Genomic DNA, 23,378 nt, shown 5'->3' with positions numbered 1-23,378 from the left:
CTGTAGTAAGCAGGGCTATCCACTCCCCCCCCCCATTCCTCTTAGACACTGGCAGGACTTGGCCAGGAAGGGGGAGAGAATACTAGGTGTTCAAATCACAAGCCAAACGGTAGAGCTGCCACCACTCCTTTCCTGGGCCACCCTCGAATGGGGTTCAAGAAGGAGAACCCCCCCCCCTTCGATATTTACCGGGTTTGCCCAGCCCTGAGTAACTTTACCGTGACACAGACAGAAATTCAACAGGTAGGTGTCCAAAAGGTAAGCACCAGTTTAGCTTCGAGCAAAGGCACAAAGTCAAAAAGCCCTTTCCAAGTTTATTGAAAAAGCCACTCAAAAAGTTGCACATTTCTTAGGTTACAGACAAAAAAATAAAAACATTGTAAAATATAATTAAGTAAAACCATACTCACACAGCAACAATAGTTCAAAACACAGAGATTAGTCAAGAGTCCTTGCACTGGTCAAACGCCCCCAGGCAAAGTACCAGGGTGTACAAATCAGATAACATCTCATCCTGCCTAGAGTCAAGATGTAATTGACTCACACCTCTAGAGACAGGGAGCTTTACATTTAAAGAGACCAAACACCCATTCCCCAGAAAGCCACAGTTTTATCTCTTCCACAATGCCTCACTCCCATGTGAACCAGCACCCGACACACCAAGATTTCCCAACTTCACTACAATCCCAATCCCAAAGAAGGGCAGTGCCAAAGAATGCTCCAACTACCGCACAATTGCACTCATTTCACACACTAGCAAGGTTATGCTTAAAATTCTACAAGGCAGGCTTAAGCAGTATGTAGACCGAGAACTTCCAGAAGTGCAAGCTGGATTTCGAAGGGGCAGAGGAACCAGAGACCAAATTGAAAACATGCGCTGGATTATGGAGAAAGCTAGAGAGTTCAAGAAAAACATCTACTTCTGCTTCATTGACTATGCAAAAGCATTTGACTGTATCAACCACAGCAAACTATGGCAAGTTCTTAAATAAATGGGAGTGCCTGATCACCTCATCTGTCTCCTGACAAATCTCTATGTGAGACAAGAAGCTACAGTTAGAACTGGATATGGAAAAACTGATTAGTTCAAAATTAGGAAAGGAGTATGACAAGGCTGTATATTGTCTCCCTGCTTATTTAACTTATATGCAGAATTCATCATGCGAAAGGCTGGACTGGATGAATCTGAAGCTGGAATTAAGATTGCCAGAAGAAATATCAACAACCTCAGATATGCAGATGACACAACCTGAATGGCAGAAATTGAGGAGGATTTAAAGAACCTTTTAATGAGGGTGAAAGAAGAGAGTGCAAAATATGATCTGAAGCTCAACATCAAAAAAACTAAGATCATGGGCACTGGGCCCATCACCTCCTGGCAAATAGAAGGGGAAGAAATGGAGGCAGTGAGAGATTTTACTTTCTTGGGCTCCATGATCACTGTAGATGGTGACAGCAGCCACGAAATTAAAAGGCACCTGCTTCTTGGGAGAAAAGTGATGACAAACCTAGACAGCATCTTAAAAAGCAAAGACATCACCTTGCCAACAAAGGTCTGTATAGTTAAATATATTTTCCCCGGTAGTGATGTATGAAAGTGAGATTTGCACCATAAAGATGGCTGATCGCCGAAGAATTGATGCTTTTGAATTATGGTGCTGGAGGAGACTCTTGAGAGTCCCATGGACTGCAAGAAGATCAAACCTCTCCATTCTGAAGGAAATCAGCCCTGAGTGCTCACTGGAAGGACAGATCCTGAAGCTGAGGCTCCAATACTTTGGCCACCTCATGAGAAGAGAAGACTCCCTAGAAAAGACCCTGATGCTGATAAGATTGAGGGCACTAGGAGAAGGGGACAATAGAGGACGAGATGGTTGGACAGTATTCTCGAAACTACCAGCATGAGTTTGACCAAACTGTGGGAGGCAGTGGAAGACAGGAGTGCCTGGCGTGCTCTGGTCCATGGGGTCACGAAGAGTCGGACACGACTAAACAAACAAGGCAATGCACTATGGCAAGGGGTAAAGGAAATTGTGGTCCAGCCATATCTGGAGGGCCACAGGTTTCCCATCTCCACATTAAGACAGAACAAGGTCGTCACCTGGTGTTGGGTGTTATGAAAAGGGCAGCAAACTGTCCTTGTTTCATGGTTGTTGTTGGTCTTGAATGCATTAAGTATTTTATTTGGCATGGGAATCAACATAAGCAGGACACTTCCTTCTCAGTGCTTTAAGTCCCCACCCACTCATATTTATTTAATACTTAAGTCACAGGTTAGTAGCAACATTGTATCAGTGATTTCTAAGAGTGGCGAAATCATCACCATGTTGTGATAGTGTTACCAATAATAGTAGTATTTTAGGATTTAATTTTTTAAAAAAAAATATTCCTAAAAAAACTCCAACAACTATTCCAAAATCACATTTTTGCTCGACCTAGAAAATTATTCGTTCTTATTTTAGTTTCTAGGTGGATACTCTGCTGTCTGAGCACAGGGAAGCTAAAATCTTGTCTTTCTCTATTGATGTCTATGACTATGACCTTTGTTCTGCCCCCAGGAAAAAAAACACTGATTCTCCCATTTAACCCGCAAATGACCCGTCGAGAAAATAACATGGTTTACTCTACATCTTTTCTTACGTCTGCGAAATGTGGAGCCGCTCTACGCGTCCCGTTTTTCTACTGCTCAGCTTCACATTGGTAACCGAGCACGGCTATATGGCATTTTGCAAAGCGGCTACAGGAGCATGCTGGGAGCTGTAGTACAGCGTCGTCTCCCGGGCCTTCTCCAAAGCATGCTGGGTAGGGAATCAAACCGCCCTTTGCCAAACGCAACCGTCTAAATACAGTGTACTGTAGTTTTGCGCGAAGCCTCTAGCTTCCCGGCATGCCGCGCGAGAGAAACGGGAACAGGGCGTCCGCGCGGTGCACCTTGGGGGTAGTAGTTCTGTTCCCAGGGTGGGAGGAGCGGCGTCGACTTAAAAGTCAAGGCCGGGCGGTTTCCTTCCCCCTCTGAGGATTGTCGTACCGATCGCCGCGGCCCGTTTTTCGCAAACCGCCGGGCTGAGGAGACCGACAACAGCGGAGGAGGCAGAATGGCGCGGCAGGGCAGCCGCGGGGGCGCGGAAAGCAAGAAAATGGTAATGGCGGTGGGGGGAGTCGAGGGGGCGGCGGCAGGTCCTGAGGAGGAAGGGAGCCCTGAGGGGCGGGAGGGAGACGCCTCCGCCATGGACAGCTAGGAGGCTTAGCGGAGAGGCTTAACTTCTACCTTGTGCGTTTTCCTCCCACCCTGAATAGGGCCATGTTTGTTCCTTCATTCCTCCTCTTGTTAGCTTACCTCTGTTGAAGGCACGAAAGAGGATAAAGTCCGAATAAAACTATCCCGAAAGAGCGGGTTTGCTCGCTTCAGTTACCCCAAGACAGGCAGCTGCTATTATTATTATTATTATTATTATTATTATTATTATTATTATTATTATTATTATTTCCTTATAATAACACCTGCAATTTGAATTTTAGGCATAGATTGAATTGTGAGTGAGGAGGCCCTGCTTGTAGGCTCCCGATTTAAACACCACCATGCAAAAATGACATCCCTGTATAAACAGGGAAGAGGAAAGTCAGGGTTGGAGTAGCTGCAGCTTTGCCTCCCGTGGATGGAGCCAGGCTGGTCTCCCCACTTCCCATCATGTTCTTCTCTCTGGGAGGCCAGAGAGTACACAGTCTCTTGGTGGCCCTCAGCTTCCTGGCAGTGGCAGCAACCTGATTGTGCGTCCCATCACCTCCACAAAATTTGGTCATTCAGATGTCATTCAGACACCAGGTTAAAAAAAAGCCTCATTTTTATCAGGCTTTTCGGAGCTAATGGATCAAATCGCTTTAAAATTAAGTTGATAAATATGTAATTTTCATTATGAATGTTTTAAATATTATTTCATACTATGTTTTATATCGCCTTATTTTGTTGTAAATGCCTCTGACATTTTTTAGGTCAAGGGCAGTGTAGTGGTTTCTTAATAAATGCTTACAAGCATCTGGAGATATGCACTAGTTGGAGAATGTTTTTTTTTTTTTTTTACAACCTCATTTTGAAAGTACATTATCACGCCATACAAATAGTATACAAAAGTGGCTAGTAGCTGTTGATAGCCTAATCCTCTTGGGATCAGATTGGAAAAACCACCTCTAGTTCGGGCATCCGATGCTAATAGGTGGAGGCTGTAGGAAATGGCTCGACTCCATGCTCGTATCCATGCTGTGTTCTTTTTGTCTGTCCATAATCTTCCAGGGCAGTAAAGTATTAGGTCTATGGGGCTGTGCCAAACCCTGTGAACTGAGAAGCCCCCTGTTCAAATTTCACCTTAGTCATGGATTACTGAGCTGGTCATAGACAAATAGCGTTTTTTAATTTTCCCATCAGTACTATAGGGTAAATGATCCTACTGACCTACCTGATAGCGTTGGTGTAAGGATTTCCATGATAATGGAGTGAAGAGTTTACTAATCTCGGCTGTAAAGTCAGTATCTTGATTATAAACCCATTGGCAAGCCACTGTTTCTTGACTTCCCCAACTGTATTCTTCTTCTTCATTAAATTCATATACTGCCTTTCACCTGGAGATTACAGAGCAGTTCACAACAAAAAAATATGGAGAGTGTGTGGATAATACTGACCTACCTACATTATAGGATTGTTGAATGAATTACTGAGATAATGGTTATGAAGACACAGAGAAAGCATAAACTATCCTTCATTTAACTATGGACAACAATCCCTGCGTTACTGATCTGCATTAATGAGACGTGGGTAGATGAGCTTGGTGGAGCTGAACTTTCTTAGCTTTGTCCACCTGGATTTTTGATGTAGCAGCCACTTGGGGTTAATGAAGGAGGGTTGCAGTGATTACTAAGAATTCCATCTCCCTCTACTAGACTTCTTGTGAAGATGGGTAGGTCATGGGCACTTTTTCAGTCTGAAAGCCGCATCATTTCATAGGCAGTCTTCTGGCAGTGGATTTGAATGTTTGAGTAATTGAGACAGATCAGAGATTCTGTTGGTGCTTGCCATCCATCCCACTGACTAACCATCTCCCAATCTGAGCTGACAGAAGTGGGCTGAGACTAGATGTTGAAGTCCCCTTAGATGGTGGTGCTGGAGGACCTTGAAACACAGGCCAAGGCAGTTACTCTGGACTTCACAACTGCCATGACAGTTCCCAACATATAATCTACCTGATTCTCATGCTGGAGTTCTTTGGATCTGGTGCTTTCATCTGGGCAGGAAGATAGGGGGGGGGCTTTCCTTTAACTGTCTTGTCTTACACCGTTTCGGCCAGAGCTTTAGGCTTACTATGGTGGTGTTTTTCTCTCTATAGATGGGAGGGGCTGTTTAAATGGTCCATCCCTAGGGGTTAATGGGTCGTGATACATTCTTAAATCCCCTTGGGCAGGTTCCACCAAGCATGGCTAGTGCTCCTGCCAACATTTTGGTTGCTCTTTGGAATTTCAAGATTACTTGGGCAGGTGACACAACTACTCTTAAGTGCCCTCTGCTGCAGACCATGGTTCACTAGGTAGATGGGAGCAAAGAAATGGGAGTTGAATAAGCCTCTAGAATGTGGTGTAGGAAGGCTTGAACTGAAACTGGTTAAGTATAAATTAGAGCTCATTTTGGATCCTGCTCTGTGGCAGTGATCATCTTCATAGTGCTGTGCAGTGGAGCTTTTCCATGTGGCATAAGTTATTCTCCATTTTGGCCAACAAGATGTAATGGATTCCTTGGAGAAAGAGTAGATCTCCAAGTAATCCATCCCATCATCGTGTTGGTTTGTCAGGCACTTGGGATGTTAAATTGTTTGTGTTTGTATTGTGCTTTGCTTTATGTGCAGGTCCATTAAATTAATTTTAGGGGGTTGTACTAGATAAGGGACGCTGGTGGCGCTGTGGGTTAAACCACAGAGCCTAGGGCTTGCTGATCAGAAGGTCGGCGGTTCGATTCCCCGCGACGGGGTGAGCTCCCGTTGCTCGGTCCCTGCTCCTGCCAACCTAGCAGTTCGAAAGCATGTCAAAGTGCAAGTAGATAAATAGGTACCGCTCCGGCGGGAAGGTAAATGGCGTTTCCGTGTGCTGCTCTGGTTCGCCAGAAGCGGCTTAGTCATGCTGGCCACATGACCCGGAAGCTGTACGCCGGCTTCCTCGGCCAATAAAGCGAGATGAGCGCCGCAACCCCAGAGTCGGTCACGACTGGATCTACTGGTCAGGGTTCCCTTTACCTTTACCTTTACTAGATAAGGAGTCAGTAGAATCTGAAATAGGTAGCATTACCTAGTTGCTGGAGGACACGTAATCCCCCAAAGTGAAGTCTCCTAGCCTTCAGTTTTAGGATCCCTCTGTTGAAGAGCTAAATTCGGTCTTCTTCAAAACATACTTCAAAATACTTAGGGCACACCCACACTTCCATTTGCTTCAATGCTTCCCCCCAGCGCAACCTGCTGTTTACCACAGATTTGGAGCAAACATCAATAGAGTTTCTCTGGATTGATGTTTGCTTCGATTTATCGCTAAATGGTTTTTCCATGTGAACGTGGCAGGGCAAAGGCAAAACCACTCAAATCCATGGCTATAAAGTATGGGACAAACAGAAAAAATGCTTGGATCTGTGCTTTCTAAGGCAGGGGGCAAGCAGAAGTGTGGATGAGCCCTTACTATCAGCCCTGATGGAAATAAAGGATGCTTTATCTACATTATGTGAAGTGGCCCTTACATTTATGCAGGATCTCTGAAAATTATGTGAATGGGCAATCATGCTGATTTGTTACCTGATTTTTAAGCTGTAGTGAGATAGTGCTGCAAACTCATTTTCTTCATGTTAATAAGCAGGCCATGCTGACTGGGGCTGATGAGAGTTGCATTCTAAAACATTTGGAGCATGCCATGTTGGTGAATGCTGCTTTAGATTATATAGAAATATGTTGTGTTATGTGCTAAATGTTTTAATTCAGGCTATTGTGTGTGTGTGTGTGTGTGTGTGTGTGTGTGTGTGTGTTGTCTTGGTGGCTTTCTCATGTTTCATTCTTATGTCTGTTTCTAACCTGGTTCTGTGATAGCAGTTCAACAAAAATGGGGATATTGCTACAAAACCTTAAATTACGATACTGTGACAAATCTCCAAAGAATGTTCGGGGGCGCGGAATCACTGCTGGATTTTTGGGGTCTTTTTTTCTTTTCATCAGGCTCTAACCCTGCAAATATCCACTATTCTAAAACTGTAGCAGGATTGTGGCCCTTTAAAATTATCCAGTAGAGTTGTGGATAGTTGGCAAACACATACAGAAGCTATTTTAATTTGCTTAATGCTAATATAGCTTAATGCTAATACATTTCATTTGTGGCCATTGCTGTCCTTGCACCAAAGATGCAATGCTTATTTTATTAACTCCTCTCTTGACCTTAGGTTAGTGATGTCCATACTTGGCCCTCCAGCTGTTTTGGGACTACAACTCCCATCATCCTTAGCTTAGAGAACCAGTGGTCAGGGATGATGGGAATTGTAGTCCTAAAACATCTGTCCGGCCAAGTTTAGCCATCACTGCCTTAGGTGTACTTAAGGGCCTAAGTGCTGCTTTTCCTCCACAACAGTAATGGGATTATGACACTTGACAAGATTAAAGCATGTGCCATTGAAGCATGTGTAAACTGCAACTTTTTACTGTTTTTCAATTAATTGCAGTGGCCAACCAGCTTCACAACTTAGGCAGTTCTGTTTTTATCAGGTAGTCTTTTAATAATGCTGTTGGAAGAGGTTTTTGCACATTTGGAACAAGAATGGATTTGATTTATATCAAATCGATTTAAATCACTAGTCAGTAAGACTTGATTTAAATCATTTTTTTTTACAGAGTGATTCAGTCTTGCTGGTATAAGCTTAATATTTACAATCAGATGAAGGTGTCATTTTTGGAATAATAAATTTTCAGAGTAGTTTTTACAGTTACATCAAAAATTACTGATTTGGTTATACTATTAGAAATACATAGACATATAATTATGAAATTATTGTGAGGTTTAATAAGTTAACTGTTTATAATTGGACAACTTTTCTGCTGTACTTTATTGGAAGGAGAAAAATAATCAATTCCTTAATAACAATTTAAACAATTTATTTAAGTAGAACAATAACATTATAGCATATGTATCCATGTTTGTTAACTGATGTGGTTAAACATTTTTTAAAAAAAAAACAAAACTTAGACTGAGTTTTAGCACACATGAAAAACTTAAAACAAATCCTTATTTCCTGATGAATAGCCTTTGGACAATAATGTAAGTTAAATAGAAAAATATATTTAGATATATTTTTCCTCCAAAAGAATTTTATTTTAAAAATCCGATTTAAATCTAAAAAAATCCATTTTTAATTTATTTATTTTTAAACCATTGATTTTTATCCACCCGGCTTGGACCATAAACTTCCAAGTTGTTTTTCGTGAATGTCCTTGTTTTTTTTTTGTAAGATTATTATTGAACAATTGATCCAAAATGGTGAACTTATATGTGCACCAACTTAAATTTCTTCTTTTTACTACCTAGTGATAGGTGCCTTGAAGGACATTAGACTAGATGACCCTTGGAGTTCCTTCCAACTCCACAACTCTAGGAAATGCTCAAAATTTATATAATTTAATGACTATACCTTGGATTGGTAGCAGCCAGGCATTCTTCATAAACTGTTCTGTTCAACTGCCTTGCCAATGCGTTTACTAACCTGTTAATTCTCTTTTTTGCTTGTTAAGTTCCTTCCCCATACATGAACTGGCTGAGTCTTCTGATTTTCACTTTTTAAGTCCTGTTACTCTCTAAAACAGACCCTTCTTATTTCAAAGATGAATCTGGGGTTGTAAGACGGTTGGCCTTTTCTGCCTTTTTAAAACCAAGCAAAACCAGCATCTCTTAGCCTTCTGAGAGATGTCTTGACGGCTGGCTTCATCAGTTGCTGCTAGGTAGAAATAGCATGTTTGAATCCTAAATAACATCTAACGTACCTTAATTCCAAATTTGACTCTCTCTTCTGCACTTTGACTTTGTGTTGAGCTTGTGAGAACGTGGTGTGATCTGTGTTGTCTCACTAAACTCTGACATTGTCTCTTTTTTTCTCCCTTTCTGCTTGCCTGCTGCTTTCATTCTGTAGTATTGGTATTTGCCATTCATTTCACCTTCCGCATCTATGCATCTCATGGTAGGTGATAGGTTTCTTAATCTGAGACTAGACATTTTGCTGTATAAAATGAAACCTTAATAAAACCTAAAGCAGACCATACTTTATATAGCTGGCACTTACTTCACAGACCTTTTAATAATCCTGACAGGTTTCAGTTTTTAACAGGAAGGTATTTGTGTAACTACAATTCTGATAATCAAAGGATTTAATTTGGTTGTATATTTTACTTACTTCATGCTTCGGGAAATGTGAGGGAGACATTATAGTTTGTTCTTTCCTTTGTTTTGTTGATGCTATGCACATCTCTACTCCACATCCATTCTAACACCAAGGAGGCTTTGTTGTTCCTTTGAGCTCTTAAGCAGAATGTTACGTTACAAATGCTGAAGATGGAATAAGTGTTTTTGATGAGCAGCTGAAGATTGTCAAACTTCTGATCACGTTAGTAGCCCCCACCCTCAAGACAAATGTGTTTTAAATTTGAAGCTGGAGACACTAGCAGAATTCAGTGCTTAGTGTGTTCCTATGAGGCTGAAGCTTCCTTGCCCATTTCATTTCTCCATGCCAATCCAAACTGTTCTTTGTGGCAGTCCCTAAACATGTGTAGATTGTCCTATCTTGGTCTAAATTAAATGCATTTTGAATTTGTCTAGAGTTCGGAGCTCTTCACTCTGACTTATGGCGCTTTGGTTACTCAGCTGTGCAAGGACTATGAGAATGATGAAGATGTCAACAAGCAGCTTGACAAAATGTAAGTAAACCAGTGGAGGCAGAGTGGAATCTTTACAAAATATCAGTAGCTAGGGGTACTGGATGATCTCTTTCTGTGGGACATCCACTTGGCAGAATTAGAGATGTGAAGGCCCAGAAAAAAGCTGGGAAAATTCAGAGGCGGGGAGAGACATTCTTTCCTGTTTCACCCTGGATAATTGTTTCCCCAAAAATGCCTGGGGAGGAGGGCAGGGTTTTTCCCATGGTTTCAAAATTTCCAGAATTTTTACATCTCTAGGCAGAATGAATCTTATTTTGCTGAATTCACTGGAGTTTTTGAAGAAAAAGGAGGGAACAGACTTTCTCCCTTCTACTTTCTATCCCTATAATGTTAGACTCAAGTTGGACTCTCTTACACTGTCAGTTTTATAGCATGCTGCTCTTTGGCTGCCTTGACAGGGGCTACAACATAGGCGTTCGACTCGTTGAAGATTTCCTGGCCCGATCCAATGTCGGGAGATGCCATGACTTCCGAGAAACTGCAGATGTAATAGCTAAGGTGATGCCTGTCTTTGATTATTCCCCTCTATTTCCAATATACTAGCCTATTATAAGATTTCCATTGTGGGGATATAGATGTCTAAGGACACAATTTTCCTGCCACATAACACGTTTCATTATGGCATCATGCTGAACCTTTTAATGGCAGCAACATATGCCTTCTTTCTTATATCTGTCTAAAAACACAATCTGATGGGTCTGAATGGAATTATAGTCCCAAACATCTGGAGGGCGCATGGTTGGGGAAGCCTGGTCTAATGTGTAGAAAGAGGTTTTCATCAGGTATGTTATGTAACAGAATTGCTTCTGGTTCTTTGGCCAGATCTTTAGTTACCCGTAAAAGAGTTTCATGCTAAACATTGTGCTGTGTAAGCCTAGTCCTTTGTGCTTGTCTTGTTTGGCAGGTGGCATTTAAAATGTACTTGGGTATCACCCCGAGCATCACAAACTGGAGTCCAGCGGGTGATGAATTCTCCCTTATCCTGGAAAACAACCCACTGGTGGACTTTGTGGAGCTTCCTGACAACCATTCATCTCTCATTTACTCTAACCTATTGTGTGGTGTGCTGCGAGGAGCCCTGGAAATGGTGAGGAAAGGGGGATACTAATTGCAGCAATGGTTAGACATACTTTCTCAGTGATGGAATGCATAGAAAATTGGTGGGGGAGGCTGGGTTCTGTATCTCATTACAGTCCAGATTCAGATTTACAACTATATTTATTCATCTATTGGGGAACAATAAACGGGAGAGAATCACTAGTGTCATAGACCATGATCAAATGAGAAGGAATAGAGGGCTGTTCAAGGCCACTCACATGCCAGCGTCGCCTGATAAATAAAAAAACATTCCAGTGCTGTCCTAGTTTCAGAATGTTTTATTAAGCATTATATGTTTGGGTTCTTCCTGGCAATCCTTGCAGCTTTATCCTTTTATTTTAACAAAAACTTTGATTCTCAAACTATTGAACTGCCATATAATAGCAGTCAGGGTGAGAGTGAAGGATTGTGTATTGTGTTTTTAACTTATAACTGACATTTATTGATTGCAACCTGCGCCAGGGTGCTGTGACAATGCATGGAATATAAATTATATGTGTGTATAATAACATATAATTATACAAATAATAGTCACTGTGGTCAGTGGCTGAAATAAATAAATAAATAAATAAATCATTCATTCATACAAAGAATATATTATGAATGCCACTTGGAGGTTGGATATAAATGAAATAAACAAGATATTCTGTTCTTTCTGGTAGACATGTAGAATACATGTAGCCATTGGTCTGCAAATTCAGAGTTTTCTGAGTTAAATTAATGGAGTTGTGTGTACTAAATTCCAGTTGCCTGGAAGCAGAAGAGAGGGTGGTCAGGATGGCACAGTGGTACCTCGGGTTAAGAACTTAATCTGTTCTGGAGGTCCATTCTTAACCTGAAACTGTTTTTAACCTGAGGTACTACTTTAGCTAATGGGGCCTCCTGCTGCCGCCACACCGCCACCGTGCGATTTCTGTTCTCATCCTGAAGCAAAGTTCTTAACCCAAGGTACTATTTCTGGGTTAGTGGAGTCTGTAACCTGAAGCGTCTGTAACCCAAGGTACCACTGTATATAGAATCAAAGAGTTATATTGTTGGAAGAGACCATGAGGGTCATCTGGCCCAACTCCTTACAATGCAGGCATCTTTTTTGCCCAACACTGAGCTCCAACCGACAGCCCTATGATTAAGAGTCTAATACATCAGTTCTATGGGGTGTGGGAGTTTGCCTGTACTTTGCGATCTTTGTTAACAGAACATTGGCTAGAATTGTGGTTAACTGGGGAATGTAAGAGCCTTCTGGGCTAGAGAGGTGGGGTTTTTTGCTGCTGTAAATCTTAGGTGAGGTTAGTAAAGGGTGGGGGTAATCTTTTGGTAGAATAATGGGGTAGAGTTTCTTAATCTCTGTCCTTGAAACAAGATTGAAAGAGGCCAAGCAATTTGGGGAACTGTATCTCAAAAGTATTTTGATTTTTCTCTCCCATGTCACAGGTTCAGATGGCCGTGGATGTCAAATTTGTCCAGGACACATTAAAAGGAGATGGAGTCACTGAAATAAGGATGAAATTTATCAGACGGATTGAAGATAATCTTCCTGTTGGAGAGGAGTGAGTCCCAGAGCATCCTCCATACTGAACTGAGAGGATAAGCCAGCTCTACCTGGGATTTATGGGAATATAGTGCCCTCTGTGCTTTCAGATGCTCTGACTGGTTAATTAAGATGATGTTCTCCTTTATTTTCTTAGGAAGCAACTGTTTGAATTCTTCTGCTTTAATTCCACAGATTTGTATTACAGGCCCTTGTAGGGCTCATAGGACACTTTTCATACTCATCAGAAACATAGACACCCATTTCTAGTTTCCATGTTTGGCTCTGTGCAAATATACAGTACATCACAACTGTGTCTCCTAGAACCTTGGTGCCAGAATTAGACCCCAGCTGCAGATTGTCTTGCAGCATGTGAAGAGCATCAACATCGCACCTCCTCTTTCCTGCTTGTTAGGGATAGGGGACAGAACTCTTGTTTGTCTACAGAAAGCAGACAGCCATTTTTTGATAGCACAGAACATAGCATATAATTTGAAATAAGTTTGGGGTTCCAGGTGGAACAAAATGTCTTAGTTTTGCAGATAATGAAAAACTGGCCAGTTTAAATAACATCTATCACAAAACAAGAGCAATCTCCATTTAAACACTGTTGGTAGGGACTTAGTATGAACACAGTCTCAGTGAGCATCTTCCCTCTCCCCATCACCAGAGAAGAAGATGGAGGGATAGTCACAATCCTTTTTGGTTCATTTCAGACCTTGAAGGATACTTCGTAACAGCTTTCTGTGTTAGCAGGACAGAATCTGTATAGTCTGGATGCATTGAGTATCTCCTCAGTCTTCCTGGTCTTGTACATAACTGGCTAGGCAAAAGTTGCAACCCACCAAGAACAGGTCTGTATATTTAAGTAATGTAGAAAGAGCTTCTAAACTATAATAATCTGAAGGTTCCTTCCTTCCAGTAGTTTGATTTATATAATTTACTAAAGGGTAGTAAAATGCAAGCTTGTATTCTGAAAGATCCAGTCAGGCAGGGGTTCTGAGGTGTTGCAACTGGTTCATATGCCAGGTCAGTGGTGGAAGGTCAAGCATACATTCTTTTTGAAAGAATGTTTGACAAGACGGATAGCCCATCTTGCATGTGTAGATCAATATGCTAAGGTCTGTGTGCAATGGATCCTTGCAAGGGAGAATACTCTAGGATTGTTTTATAGGGAAAATGAATGCCAGAAAGCATATAGGTACTAAATATGTGGCCCAAGTTTTAAGCCAGTAGTGATGTTTGGCTGTCCTATCTGTGTATGCCATGAAAGTCTAAAATTTCCACCAGGCAGGATAACTGCCATGTCTTCACTAAAATGCAGAAGTCGTCATTGGTTTGAGTATCTTCTAGAGATGTTCTAGGTTAAAAATAGAAACTTCTATCATTCTTGAAGAGGCACAATGTACCCATTAGTAATACCTGTTATTTGGAATTACATAATGTATTTGGCACAAACTGGCATTTACAGTCTGCAGTATAAGGAGTTCTGAGTGCAAAATATTAAGAGAAATTGAGTGGAGGTATGCGGACAGTGGATTTTACAATTTGTGTACTCACTGGTTGGACAGCATCTTAAAACACTGCAGGATCAGCTGTAACTAGGCAGTGACTCAATCTTGGGGAAGGTGGTATGGAACAAAGTTGCTTTACCAACACATGCGAGAATGGAACTTGAAGTACTGCATCTCCAGGACTGTGAGGCCTTTGTCAATGGCCTGATGATTTATGTTGATGATATTTGCCTAGTCCTTTTTAGTGTCTTTCTCTACCCCACTCCCCAAAGCTGCCTCTGAGAGGGGAGAGGAACTCCTGTTCTACCTTGGACTAACTTTTGCTGCATTTGTTGGGCTGGTAAAGGGAAAGCCTGCCTTCCTTTTTTGCATTGTGATAAATATCAAATGTTGGTCCACCTAGTGTTAAAATTTTGTGTCTATTTCAATGAAAATTCAATATACCTATTTCTGAAAAATTCATTCCTACAGTTGGAGGAAGCATTTTGACACTGTTCCTTCAGCGATACTTTGAACCTTGTTTAAAAACAGAGCTGCACTGAGTGATAGCTGTTGGGTGAATGGGTATAAGATGTATATAATTAAAACATTTTTGTTGTATAAGGGGTCATTCACGTGTGTTCCATTTGTAAAGCTTTTGAAAGCAACATTTTAAAGGTGTTATGTTAAATAAACCGTTAACTATCTTCTTAGCTGTCCTGCCATTGGATTGTGGAGCATGGCAGCAGACTCATTCTTTACTTTATCACGTTTGTCCTGCCCATCCTGTGAGTTGTTCTGCTCCTGTCTGTTCCTATTCTAATCTTATAAAAACTCTGGGTGTTTGTTTGGTCTGAGGGAGTTGGGGACAAGTCCAAAGCCAACTGGGTGGGCTTCAAGGTTGAGAGATTTGAACCTGTGTCTCCCCAGCCCTAGCCAGACATTCTAACCACTCGGCCATATTGGCTTTCTTCCTGTGGCATTTAGGGGACAGAGTAATTTTAGAAAAGCGTCAGATTCACATTAGTTTATCTCTTAACAAAGTTTTCATTGGTATCCCAAGAAGTTACTGTCAAGATGGATAAGAATAAGAATAAGCTTGCATTCTAATGTCAGGTAATTTTTGAGGTTCTGTTTCTCAGCTTGCAGCCCTGCAGCCATAACATGCTCACGCTGGATCTCTTAAGCCGTGACCAGATCTTTTGTGTTGCTCTGCTGCCTCCAAAGCACATCAAGAAAATGGATGTTAGTTGTCTGTAAGGGTGGGTTCAATTTCTTTATTTATGTATTTCTGCTATTTGATGTTTCTGGTTATTTAAAGGTATCACCATGGAGAGGCTGCCTCAAAAGTTAAGCAGCCTTGGGTACTTGCAAAGAGGTTGTTCTGTAGAAAATTTCTTGACTATAGGCACACTATTTGTGTGTGTGCATGTTCAGTCCCCTGACAGAAGATTGTGTTAAAGTCACAAAGTGCTATTCCAGGCTTCTCCAGACAGTTTTTTAGGTAGGTTGCTGCTTTCTCTAAAAGGAGGATGGAGAGCACCCTGGTTAAGGAATATTTCTTGTTTCTAAGAACAAAAGGCTCAGAACAGAAATTATATGTGTTTCCAAGTACTTTCTCCCCACTGTAAGATTCAGTTTTCTAGCATGAGGTCACAGAAGCTTAAAATCGGTTACATTTTCCAGCTGAATTTTACATTTTACGGCAGCCTCATGGAGAAGGTGGTTGCTATGCCAGTTTCACAGCAAACAACTAAGCCCAGGGAGAGTGATTTGCCCAGGATCACACAATGAACGTATGGCAGGTGTCTTCTTTCCCTCAGCTGGCTCACATTTCATGCAGCAGCTGTGGGTATGCAGTTGCTCCTCAGCATTTGCTGTGTGAATAGAAGAGCTCTATGCCATAGATCTCAGAGGTGTGCAATAGATTCTTATTTATTACTGCACTTATATCCCACTTTTCCTCCAAAGAACTCAAAGTGGTGTACCTGGATCTTGCCTTCTCCATTTTATCCCCACAACAGCTTCCCAGCGGGGCTTTCCATGGTGTCTTTTAGAACCAAACTGATTGGGAATAAAATGTGACTTCCTATGAGCCCTGCATCCATTATCTGATCTTCTCAGTCTTGCCTTTAACCATTCCCACACAGTAAAGTTGTATATCTGAGGTTATTTTCTGTCTACTTCCCAAAACATTATCCTATAAGATGATATCCAGGGATTGCTTCAGGAAGTGGATTGTGGGAACCATCAAGAGTGGCACAGTGATGGGGGGCATCCAGATTGATTCAGTGTGGGGCACAATCCTCTGGAACAATCTTCATAGAAGAAGAGCCTTGCAGGATCACACCATGGCCATATCTACTCCAGTATCCTATTCTTACATTGGCCAACCAGATGCCCCTGTTTGGAAGCCCACAAGTGGGGCACAACTGCAATAGTGCTCATGGTCCCCTCTGATACTGGAGGCAATAGAGCCATTAGCAGCTATGGACAGCCTTATAGCCCCAAAATTGGTTTAATCCCTTTTAAAGCCTTCCAAGTTGGTGGCCATCACCATGGTTGTTTAACCATTTGCACTGTGAAGAAGTAATTTATTTTGCCTATCTTGAAACTCCCAATGTTCACTTCACTGGATAGCTCCAGGTTCTCTCATGAGAGAGGAATAAAACCTGCTGAAGAGAATTAGAGTCCCTCAAGAGTTCTACTTATCTTAATGAGGTTTGCCCAAGAGAACTTGCCCATAGAGTAGACCTAAACTTGTTTGAAGAGAATAGGAGCTATATGGATTTTCCACCCTAAGCGACAAAAGGTCATAAGTCACCTTTTAGGGCAATGTAACATCCGAAGCAGCCCATGAACATTTAATTTCCAAAGCAGGTGCTGAGTTGATTGATTGAGCCTGACTTCAGCAGTCTGATGCTGTGTTCCTTCTAATCATTGCAGTTTGCATAATACATTTTTACAAAAGCCAGATCTGAAAGTGAAATGGAATTCACCCCACCCTTAGCCTGTCTCAGTAATTAATATAAAACAAAAACTGGGGTGTGTTTCTAATTTAGATTATTTATTTTCCAGCTTGAATTTCCAAGCTGTTGATTTTTGTTTGGCTGAGTTAAATAGACCTTCCAGTGCAGTTATAGAGGTTTTTTTTTTCAAGTCTAGGAATTTAATTTTGGCTTTGTAGATTTAAACAACAAAATCTGACCTCTGTTAGCCTCTAGGTGACATACACACACTTAAAGAGAAGAATAGCAACTAGCTTGTATCCTATACACCATATTTTTTTATTTCATCAAATTTATATATTGCTTGATAGTTAAAAAAAAACAAAAGCCAAACCTCAAAGCATTTACAAAAAGCGGCTTTGTTGAATGCTGCCTGTTGACTTGTAGTGCGGTTTGCTCTTTGTATTGTAACAATATATTGTTATAGCAACCCGAAGAGGTGACACCTTTGCCAAGTTCTTGTAGCTGAAGATGTTTCTTTAATGAGTACTGATGGCTGTAAGCATTGATGGCTGGTGGCTAATTGTTACGAAATGCACCCCATCTGCTTAATTTGGAGAGGATAATTGTAAATGCTAAAGGAGACAGAAGTCTGAGTTTTGCAGCTAATTGACAATGAGGCGCTAGAAAAGGGAGGGGCTCCAGGACTGCATGGCTTTGGACTGATGCTGCTTAACAGATTAGCAGTGCAGCTTATGTGCTTGCTTGCTCTCCTGTGCTCAGCTTGCATATCTGTATGGGGTGGGGGGAAGTTTCCCCCTCTCATTCTGCTCACCAACCCCCCCCCCCAAGTTTAGTTCCTGTAGCTGTGCTGTGTGATGGGCTGCTTCCATCCTTGAAAGCTTTACAGTCTCCACACACCATTCTTTGTGATGTGTGGAGATGCTCCAGAGCACGGCTGCGGAACCTGAGTCCCTCCAGAAGCTGTTGGACTCCCAACTCCCATCAGCCCCTGCAAGTTTAGCCAGGGTTTGGGATGATGGGAATTGTAGACCCTCAGAATCTGCAGGGCATCACATTTCCCCATCTCTTCTCCAAAGAGCGGTGCCCCTTTGGAATGCTTTCTTTGCTCCTGGGTGTTTGCTACCATGCCCAAATCGATAGGATTAAGTGTCTCCCCACACCTTGGCTGGAGTATGCTGGAGTAAAAAAAATGTATCACTTCCATTTTGAAATATTAATTGCTATGAAGTATTGGCGACACAAGGGGGTGCCATTAGAACATCTGTACAGCAAGATGAAGCTAAGTTAAGGATAGAACAACTTGTCTGTACTGGCATGCCCTCTACGAGGCCTTGCAGACTGTCACTGTTTTGCAGGTAGGATTCAGGGGCGTGCCAGCAAATTCAGGTCGCTTGATTCAAGTGGATTTGGTGCTCTTGTGCAGCAAACCTGTGCTCCCTAATAATAATACATGACACCTTTTACAGTAAGGACAGTAATGGGGACATTTACAGAGTACTGTATACCTAAAAGAGCATTGTAAACATCTAAATTTTCTGGCAGGTTTTGATTGACCCCTGCACGGCAGTAGGAAATTTTTAAAAACCAAGACAATTTGAGAGAATTTATGAGAGACAATGGAAAGCGTGCAGTTGACAGTGTAACCCAGGAAACACCTTGGGGTGATCGGAAGTCATAATGGAATCTGTTATGTATGAATTTAATTTTTTTCCCCTTTTTGCTATTTGTATTGATCTTGGATTGTTTTGTTGACTTTTTTTGCAAAATTAATAAAGCATTTGGAAAGGGAAATGACACCAAAAGTGGAGTGGGGGTAACAGTTGCTTGATGAGATGTCTTATGACCTCCCCACAAACAAAATGGAATGAATGCTCAATCAAAAGGCTGTCTGGAAGTGACCCACTTGGCTGGCTTTTCCCTAAGAAGCCTTCAGGGTTGGCCAGCTCAAAAACAGTTATCTATGCAGCTGTATCTCGTAAGACAGTAAATCACAAAACTAACTTACTGTATTTTGAATTAAGATAATCTTTAAAAACTCCCTGGACACAGCTTGGGAAGCAACTTTACCCTGCAATCCTGTGCTGACCAATTTGGTAGTAAAATCAAGGAGGTGTATTTACTGTTTCGAAACTGTGATGTAGAAGATGTTAAGCCATGTTTCACTTGTCGAAGTAAAATAGGTGAAAGACTGGAGGCAGAGCTGGGGAGGCTGTGGTCTTCCAAAAGTTGTTGGACCCCAACTCTCATCAGCCCCAGCCAGAGCAGCCAATGGGTATGGACGATTACATCTGTAGGGCCCCATGTTGGCTGTGGTTTAGAGGCTATGGGAAGGAAATACATTTCCTTCCATGTCTTTTTCTTTAAAAAAGTATTTTATCCTGCTGAACTGATCCCTGCTTTTACCTAAACCATTGATGGGGAAATTGCAGCTCTCTGGATATTGTTAAACTATATTTCTCATCATCATCATTGATAGTCAGCATACCAATGGTCAGGGATATTGGGAGCTGTTATCTATCATCTGTAAGTTGCAAATTGTTTGAAATAGACTTCTCTTTCCATGATGTGCGCATTATGAGACAGTACAAAAAGATGTCCAGCTCTCTTTATAGGATGGATGGATGCAGTGTGGACAGCAATACCATCATCAAATGGCCTTCATTTGGGGTTTGTGTTATGAATCTCTTTCCAAACCTAACAGGCTTGCTGGGGGAGGGGGTGCCTCCTCCGCTCAAGGACTCTCAGGATGTGTGTGTGTGTTTTAAGGCTGCGAAAGCTCTAATTATATTTTCTATATTGGAACCAATCTCCTAGTAACTTTGGAGCTGAAGCAAGGCAGTCAAAGTAATTTTACCATTGGGACTCACTGCTGACCCTGATACAACAAGAATTTGTTTGCTGAGCTGAGGTGTGCAGCTAAACACACTACTACCTGGGCTGCAGAAGCTTTTTGAAGACCCTCCAGCAAATCAACTCCATCAACCCTGCAGGATGGAGCAATAAAAGCTGTTTCAACTGTTTGGCTGCACTCTGGAGCCACCTCCTAAATCACCAGCCCTGCTTCCTGCTGACTGGTCTTGTTGCTTGGCTTGGAGGCCTTCCCACCCGCCTTATCAGAACAGAGGAGGGAGGGCTCCTGTTCTTTCTTGGATGGGGAAAACGGAGTGGGTGCCAGCAGTCTCCTCCCTGTGCTCTGGACCTTTTGCAGTTGTTCTGGCCCTTGCTGGCCTGGCGTCTGTGGCATTTCAGTTTCCGGGAGATGGTTTCATCTCAGTGCTGCCCTGGAAACAATCTCCCTAAAGCCTCGGGTCTCCAGCTGCCTCTGAATTCTATGCTGGGGCTGAGGCCAAAGGCTGGCAGCAATGACAGCTTTGGGCCAGGATTTAGAGGAGCAGGGGCTCTGCAAAACTGATCCAGCAGAGTGGTGAAGTGTGAGCTGGAAAGCCCCTGAACTGAATCCTACCTCATCCACAAATTCACTAGGTGGCCTCAAAGTAGCTGCTGTTTGCCAAGCCCCCTCCCTGTCATATAGGAATGCTAGGAAGCAACATAGGAAGCTGGGTCAGACAATTCTTTGGCCATCTAAATCTACACTGACTGGCAGCAGCTCTCCAGGGTTTCAGACAGGTTTCTCCACCCCTGTGCTGAAAAGCTGGGAATCAAACCTGAAACCTTCAGCCTTCAGAGCAAATGCTTTACTGCTACGCGATGCGACCCCTCCCCTGCACTAATTCTGGCATACATTTCAGGGCTCTTGTAAGGAAACCTGGCAGTGCCTGAGTTCCAAAGAGTCTAGGCCCCCTTACCTTTTGTGACAGTCCTCAGCCATTTTTAGAAGGCTCTGTAGAGAGGCATAATTCAGCTAAGCGGAGGAGGAGGTGGCAGGGCTTTATTTTGATTGTTTTGGACCATTGCCAACATGCTTCTGGGAAACCAGGGTTCAAATCCCAACTCAGCCATGAAGGTCCCTGGATGACCTTGAGCCAGTCACTGTCTCTCAGCCTAAACTACTTCACCGGGTTGTTGTGGAGATTAAATGGCGGGGAGAACCATGAATGACACATTAAGCTCCTTGGAGGACAAGGTAGTATTTAAAAGCAATACATAATAATAGTTTTTACTTTCTTGGGCTCCATAATCACTGCCAGTGGCGTAGCGTGGGTTGTCAGCACCCGGGGCAAGGCAAGTAATTTGCGCCCCCTAACCCGTGGATTTGCGCCCCCTAACCCCCAGATGTTGCGCTCGGTGCGGCCGGCCCCCCCTGCACCCCCCACGCTACGCCACTGATCACTGCAGATGGTGACAGCGGTCACGAAATTAAAAGACGCCTGCTTCTTGGGAGAAAAGCAATGACAAACCTAGACAGCATCTTAAAAAGCAGAGACATCACCTTGCCAACAAAGGCCCGTATAGTTAAAGCTATGGTTTTCCCAGTAGTGATGTATGGAAGAGAGCTGGACCATAAAGAAGGCTGATCGCCAAAGAATTGATGCTTTTGAATTATGGTGCTGGAGGAGACTCTTGAGAGTCCCATGGACTGCAAGAAGATCAAACCGATCCATCCTTAATGAAATCAGCCCTGAGTGCTCACTGGAAGGACAGATCGTGAAGCTGAGGCTCCAATACTTTGGCCACCTCATGAGAAGAGAAGACTCCCTGGAAAAGACCCTGATGTTGGGAAAGATGGAGGGCACAAGAAGAAGGGGACGACAGAGGATGAGATGGTTGGACAGTGTTCTTGAAGCTACAAACATGAGCCTGACCAAACTGCGGGAGGCAGTGGAAGACAGGAGTGCCTGGCGTGCTCTGGTCCATGGGGTCACGAAGAGTCGGACACGACTAAACAACTAAACAACAACAACTGCAACAACAATAGTTTTGATTGGAATGTTGTAAGTCACTTGCATAGGGTGGCCATGCACCCTTCTTTACAGAGTACAGTTCTTTATACGAAGGGCTGCCCATCCAAGTGTGGTTTCAATATAAATGACCCTAAGGGGGGGAGGGGCCTTGAGGTTGCCCACCAACAGTACTGGTCATCTGGGCAAAGTCTCACTATGGTGAGATTTGTTATCATAGTAATGGAGTCATATCCAAAGTAGTGTATCATTCCGCACAAGTATTTTTGCTTGTGCAAGGGGAATGTTCTCTGCTTCTCCTGCCCCTGCAATCCCCTCCAAAAAAGAAAAAGAAAAGAATCTGTACTAGAGCTGCAAATTTTGAAGCATGGCAGAGTTTTGGTTCATATACCGTATTTGTTCAGAAAGTATGAATTAGGTCGTTTCTCATGAAAAAGCAAACAAAATTGAATTTCTCTCTGATCCATCCCTAGCCTAGGAATGTAGCCTTATTCCACTTCAGTCTCATCCAGACTTCCTTTTCCACCTCGCTTTCCATGCATAGGTCTGCAGTTTAAATTATGGGTTTCATGTCCTGGTGCTTTCCCAGCAAACTTTGCTGCTGAAAGAGCAACTGTCAGTCCACTGAAAACAACTTGTCATTTGCTCCAATTCAGTGATAAAATGTAGGTTTTCCTGGGGAAAGCACACAATACCCCCCCCAACTCTCAGACACACCGCTTTAAAGCCCAGACCTGTGCCTAGAAATGTGGCACAAAAAGAAATCTGGACGGGCCCTTCATGAGTGATATGCAAGGTGTAAGTCTTAGTTTTGCCTTGTGGCTGGTATTTCTACCACAAACGGAGCATTCCACAAATATCAAGGCAGGAGGTGAGTGCAGAAGGAGAAATGTATTAAAAGAAACAGGAGTATGTAAAGAGGTCTATAAAATTCGGTCAGGTTTCTTCCACACTTCTCTTAGCCTTGCCTTGCATCCAACAGGATTATCTACACCCTTCTCCCCAGTGAAGGGTTGGTTGCAAATCATTGCCAACTCCCTCCATTTTCTCCCTCTCCCTCCCGTATCCATCTTTTGGAACTTTGCAAAAGCAGGTTATGGCATCTGCCAGCTTTCCCCTCTGTTCCCATCGTTTGGAATTCTACATTTGTGGGTTTAAAGCAGCCCAACCACTGCAGAGGAACAAAACAAAAACCCAAACGCATTAAGTAAATTAAATGTCTCTTCTAACAAGTAGCTTTATTGCAGACGAGGGAGGCTGTGCCCGGAGCTCCGTTCAGCGAGTGGCTAAATGATCCCATGTGCTCTTTATCAAAAACAAATGGCGAAAGGCACGCGGCCTCTGCAGAGTCCCTCGCTAGCCTTGATGTTGGGACATGAGCTTTGCCACTGCTTGTGGGTTATGGAAGGCCTGCTGCCTTCGTGCCTGCTGGCTCTGAC

At 42.7% G+C, this 23,378-nt stretch overlaps 1 protein-coding gene across 1 annotated transcript; it reads left to right on the top strand.

Annotated features, from left to right (window-relative positions):
- Positions 1 to 2,891: 2,891 nt before the first annotated feature.
- TRAPPC3 (trafficking protein particle complex subunit 3) lies at positions 2,892 to 14,815 on the top strand. The gene is made up of 5 exons (XM_082230780.1): positions 2,892 to 3,140; positions 9,871 to 9,968; positions 10,388 to 10,487; positions 10,894 to 11,076; positions 12,519 to 14,815. The coding sequence occupies exons 1-5, from the start codon at positions 3,096 to 3,098 to the stop codon at positions 12,636 to 12,638; spliced, it is 546 nt and encodes a 181-aa protein (XP_082086906.1). The 5' UTR covers positions 2,892 to 3,095; the 3' UTR covers positions 12,639 to 14,815.
- Positions 14,816 to 23,378: the final 8,563 nt, after the last annotated feature.

The sequence above is a fragment of the Podarcis vaucheri genome (genome assembly GCF_965113315.1).
Source record: "Podarcis vaucheri genome assembly, chromosome: 7".
Lineage (NCBI taxonomy): Eukaryota > Metazoa > Chordata > Lepidosauria > Squamata > Lacertidae > Podarcis > Podarcis vaucheri.
Note: the sequence above shows the minus strand (reverse complement) of the source record. Positions and strands in the feature narration are given on the sequence as shown.

Coding starts and splice junctions, on each gene's coding strand:
- TRAPPC3 (XM_082230780.1), top strand. CDS start 3,096: ATGGCGCGGCAGGGCAGCCGCGGGGGCGCGGAAAGCAAGAAAATG. Junction 9,969..10,387: donor AACAAGCAGCTTGACAAAAT/GTAAGTAAACCA, acceptor CTGCCTTGACAG/GGGCTACAACATAGGCGTTC. Junction 10,488..10,893: donor CTGCAGATGTAATAGCTAAG/GTGATGCCTGTC, acceptor CTTGTTTGGCAG/GTGGCATTTAAAATGTACTT.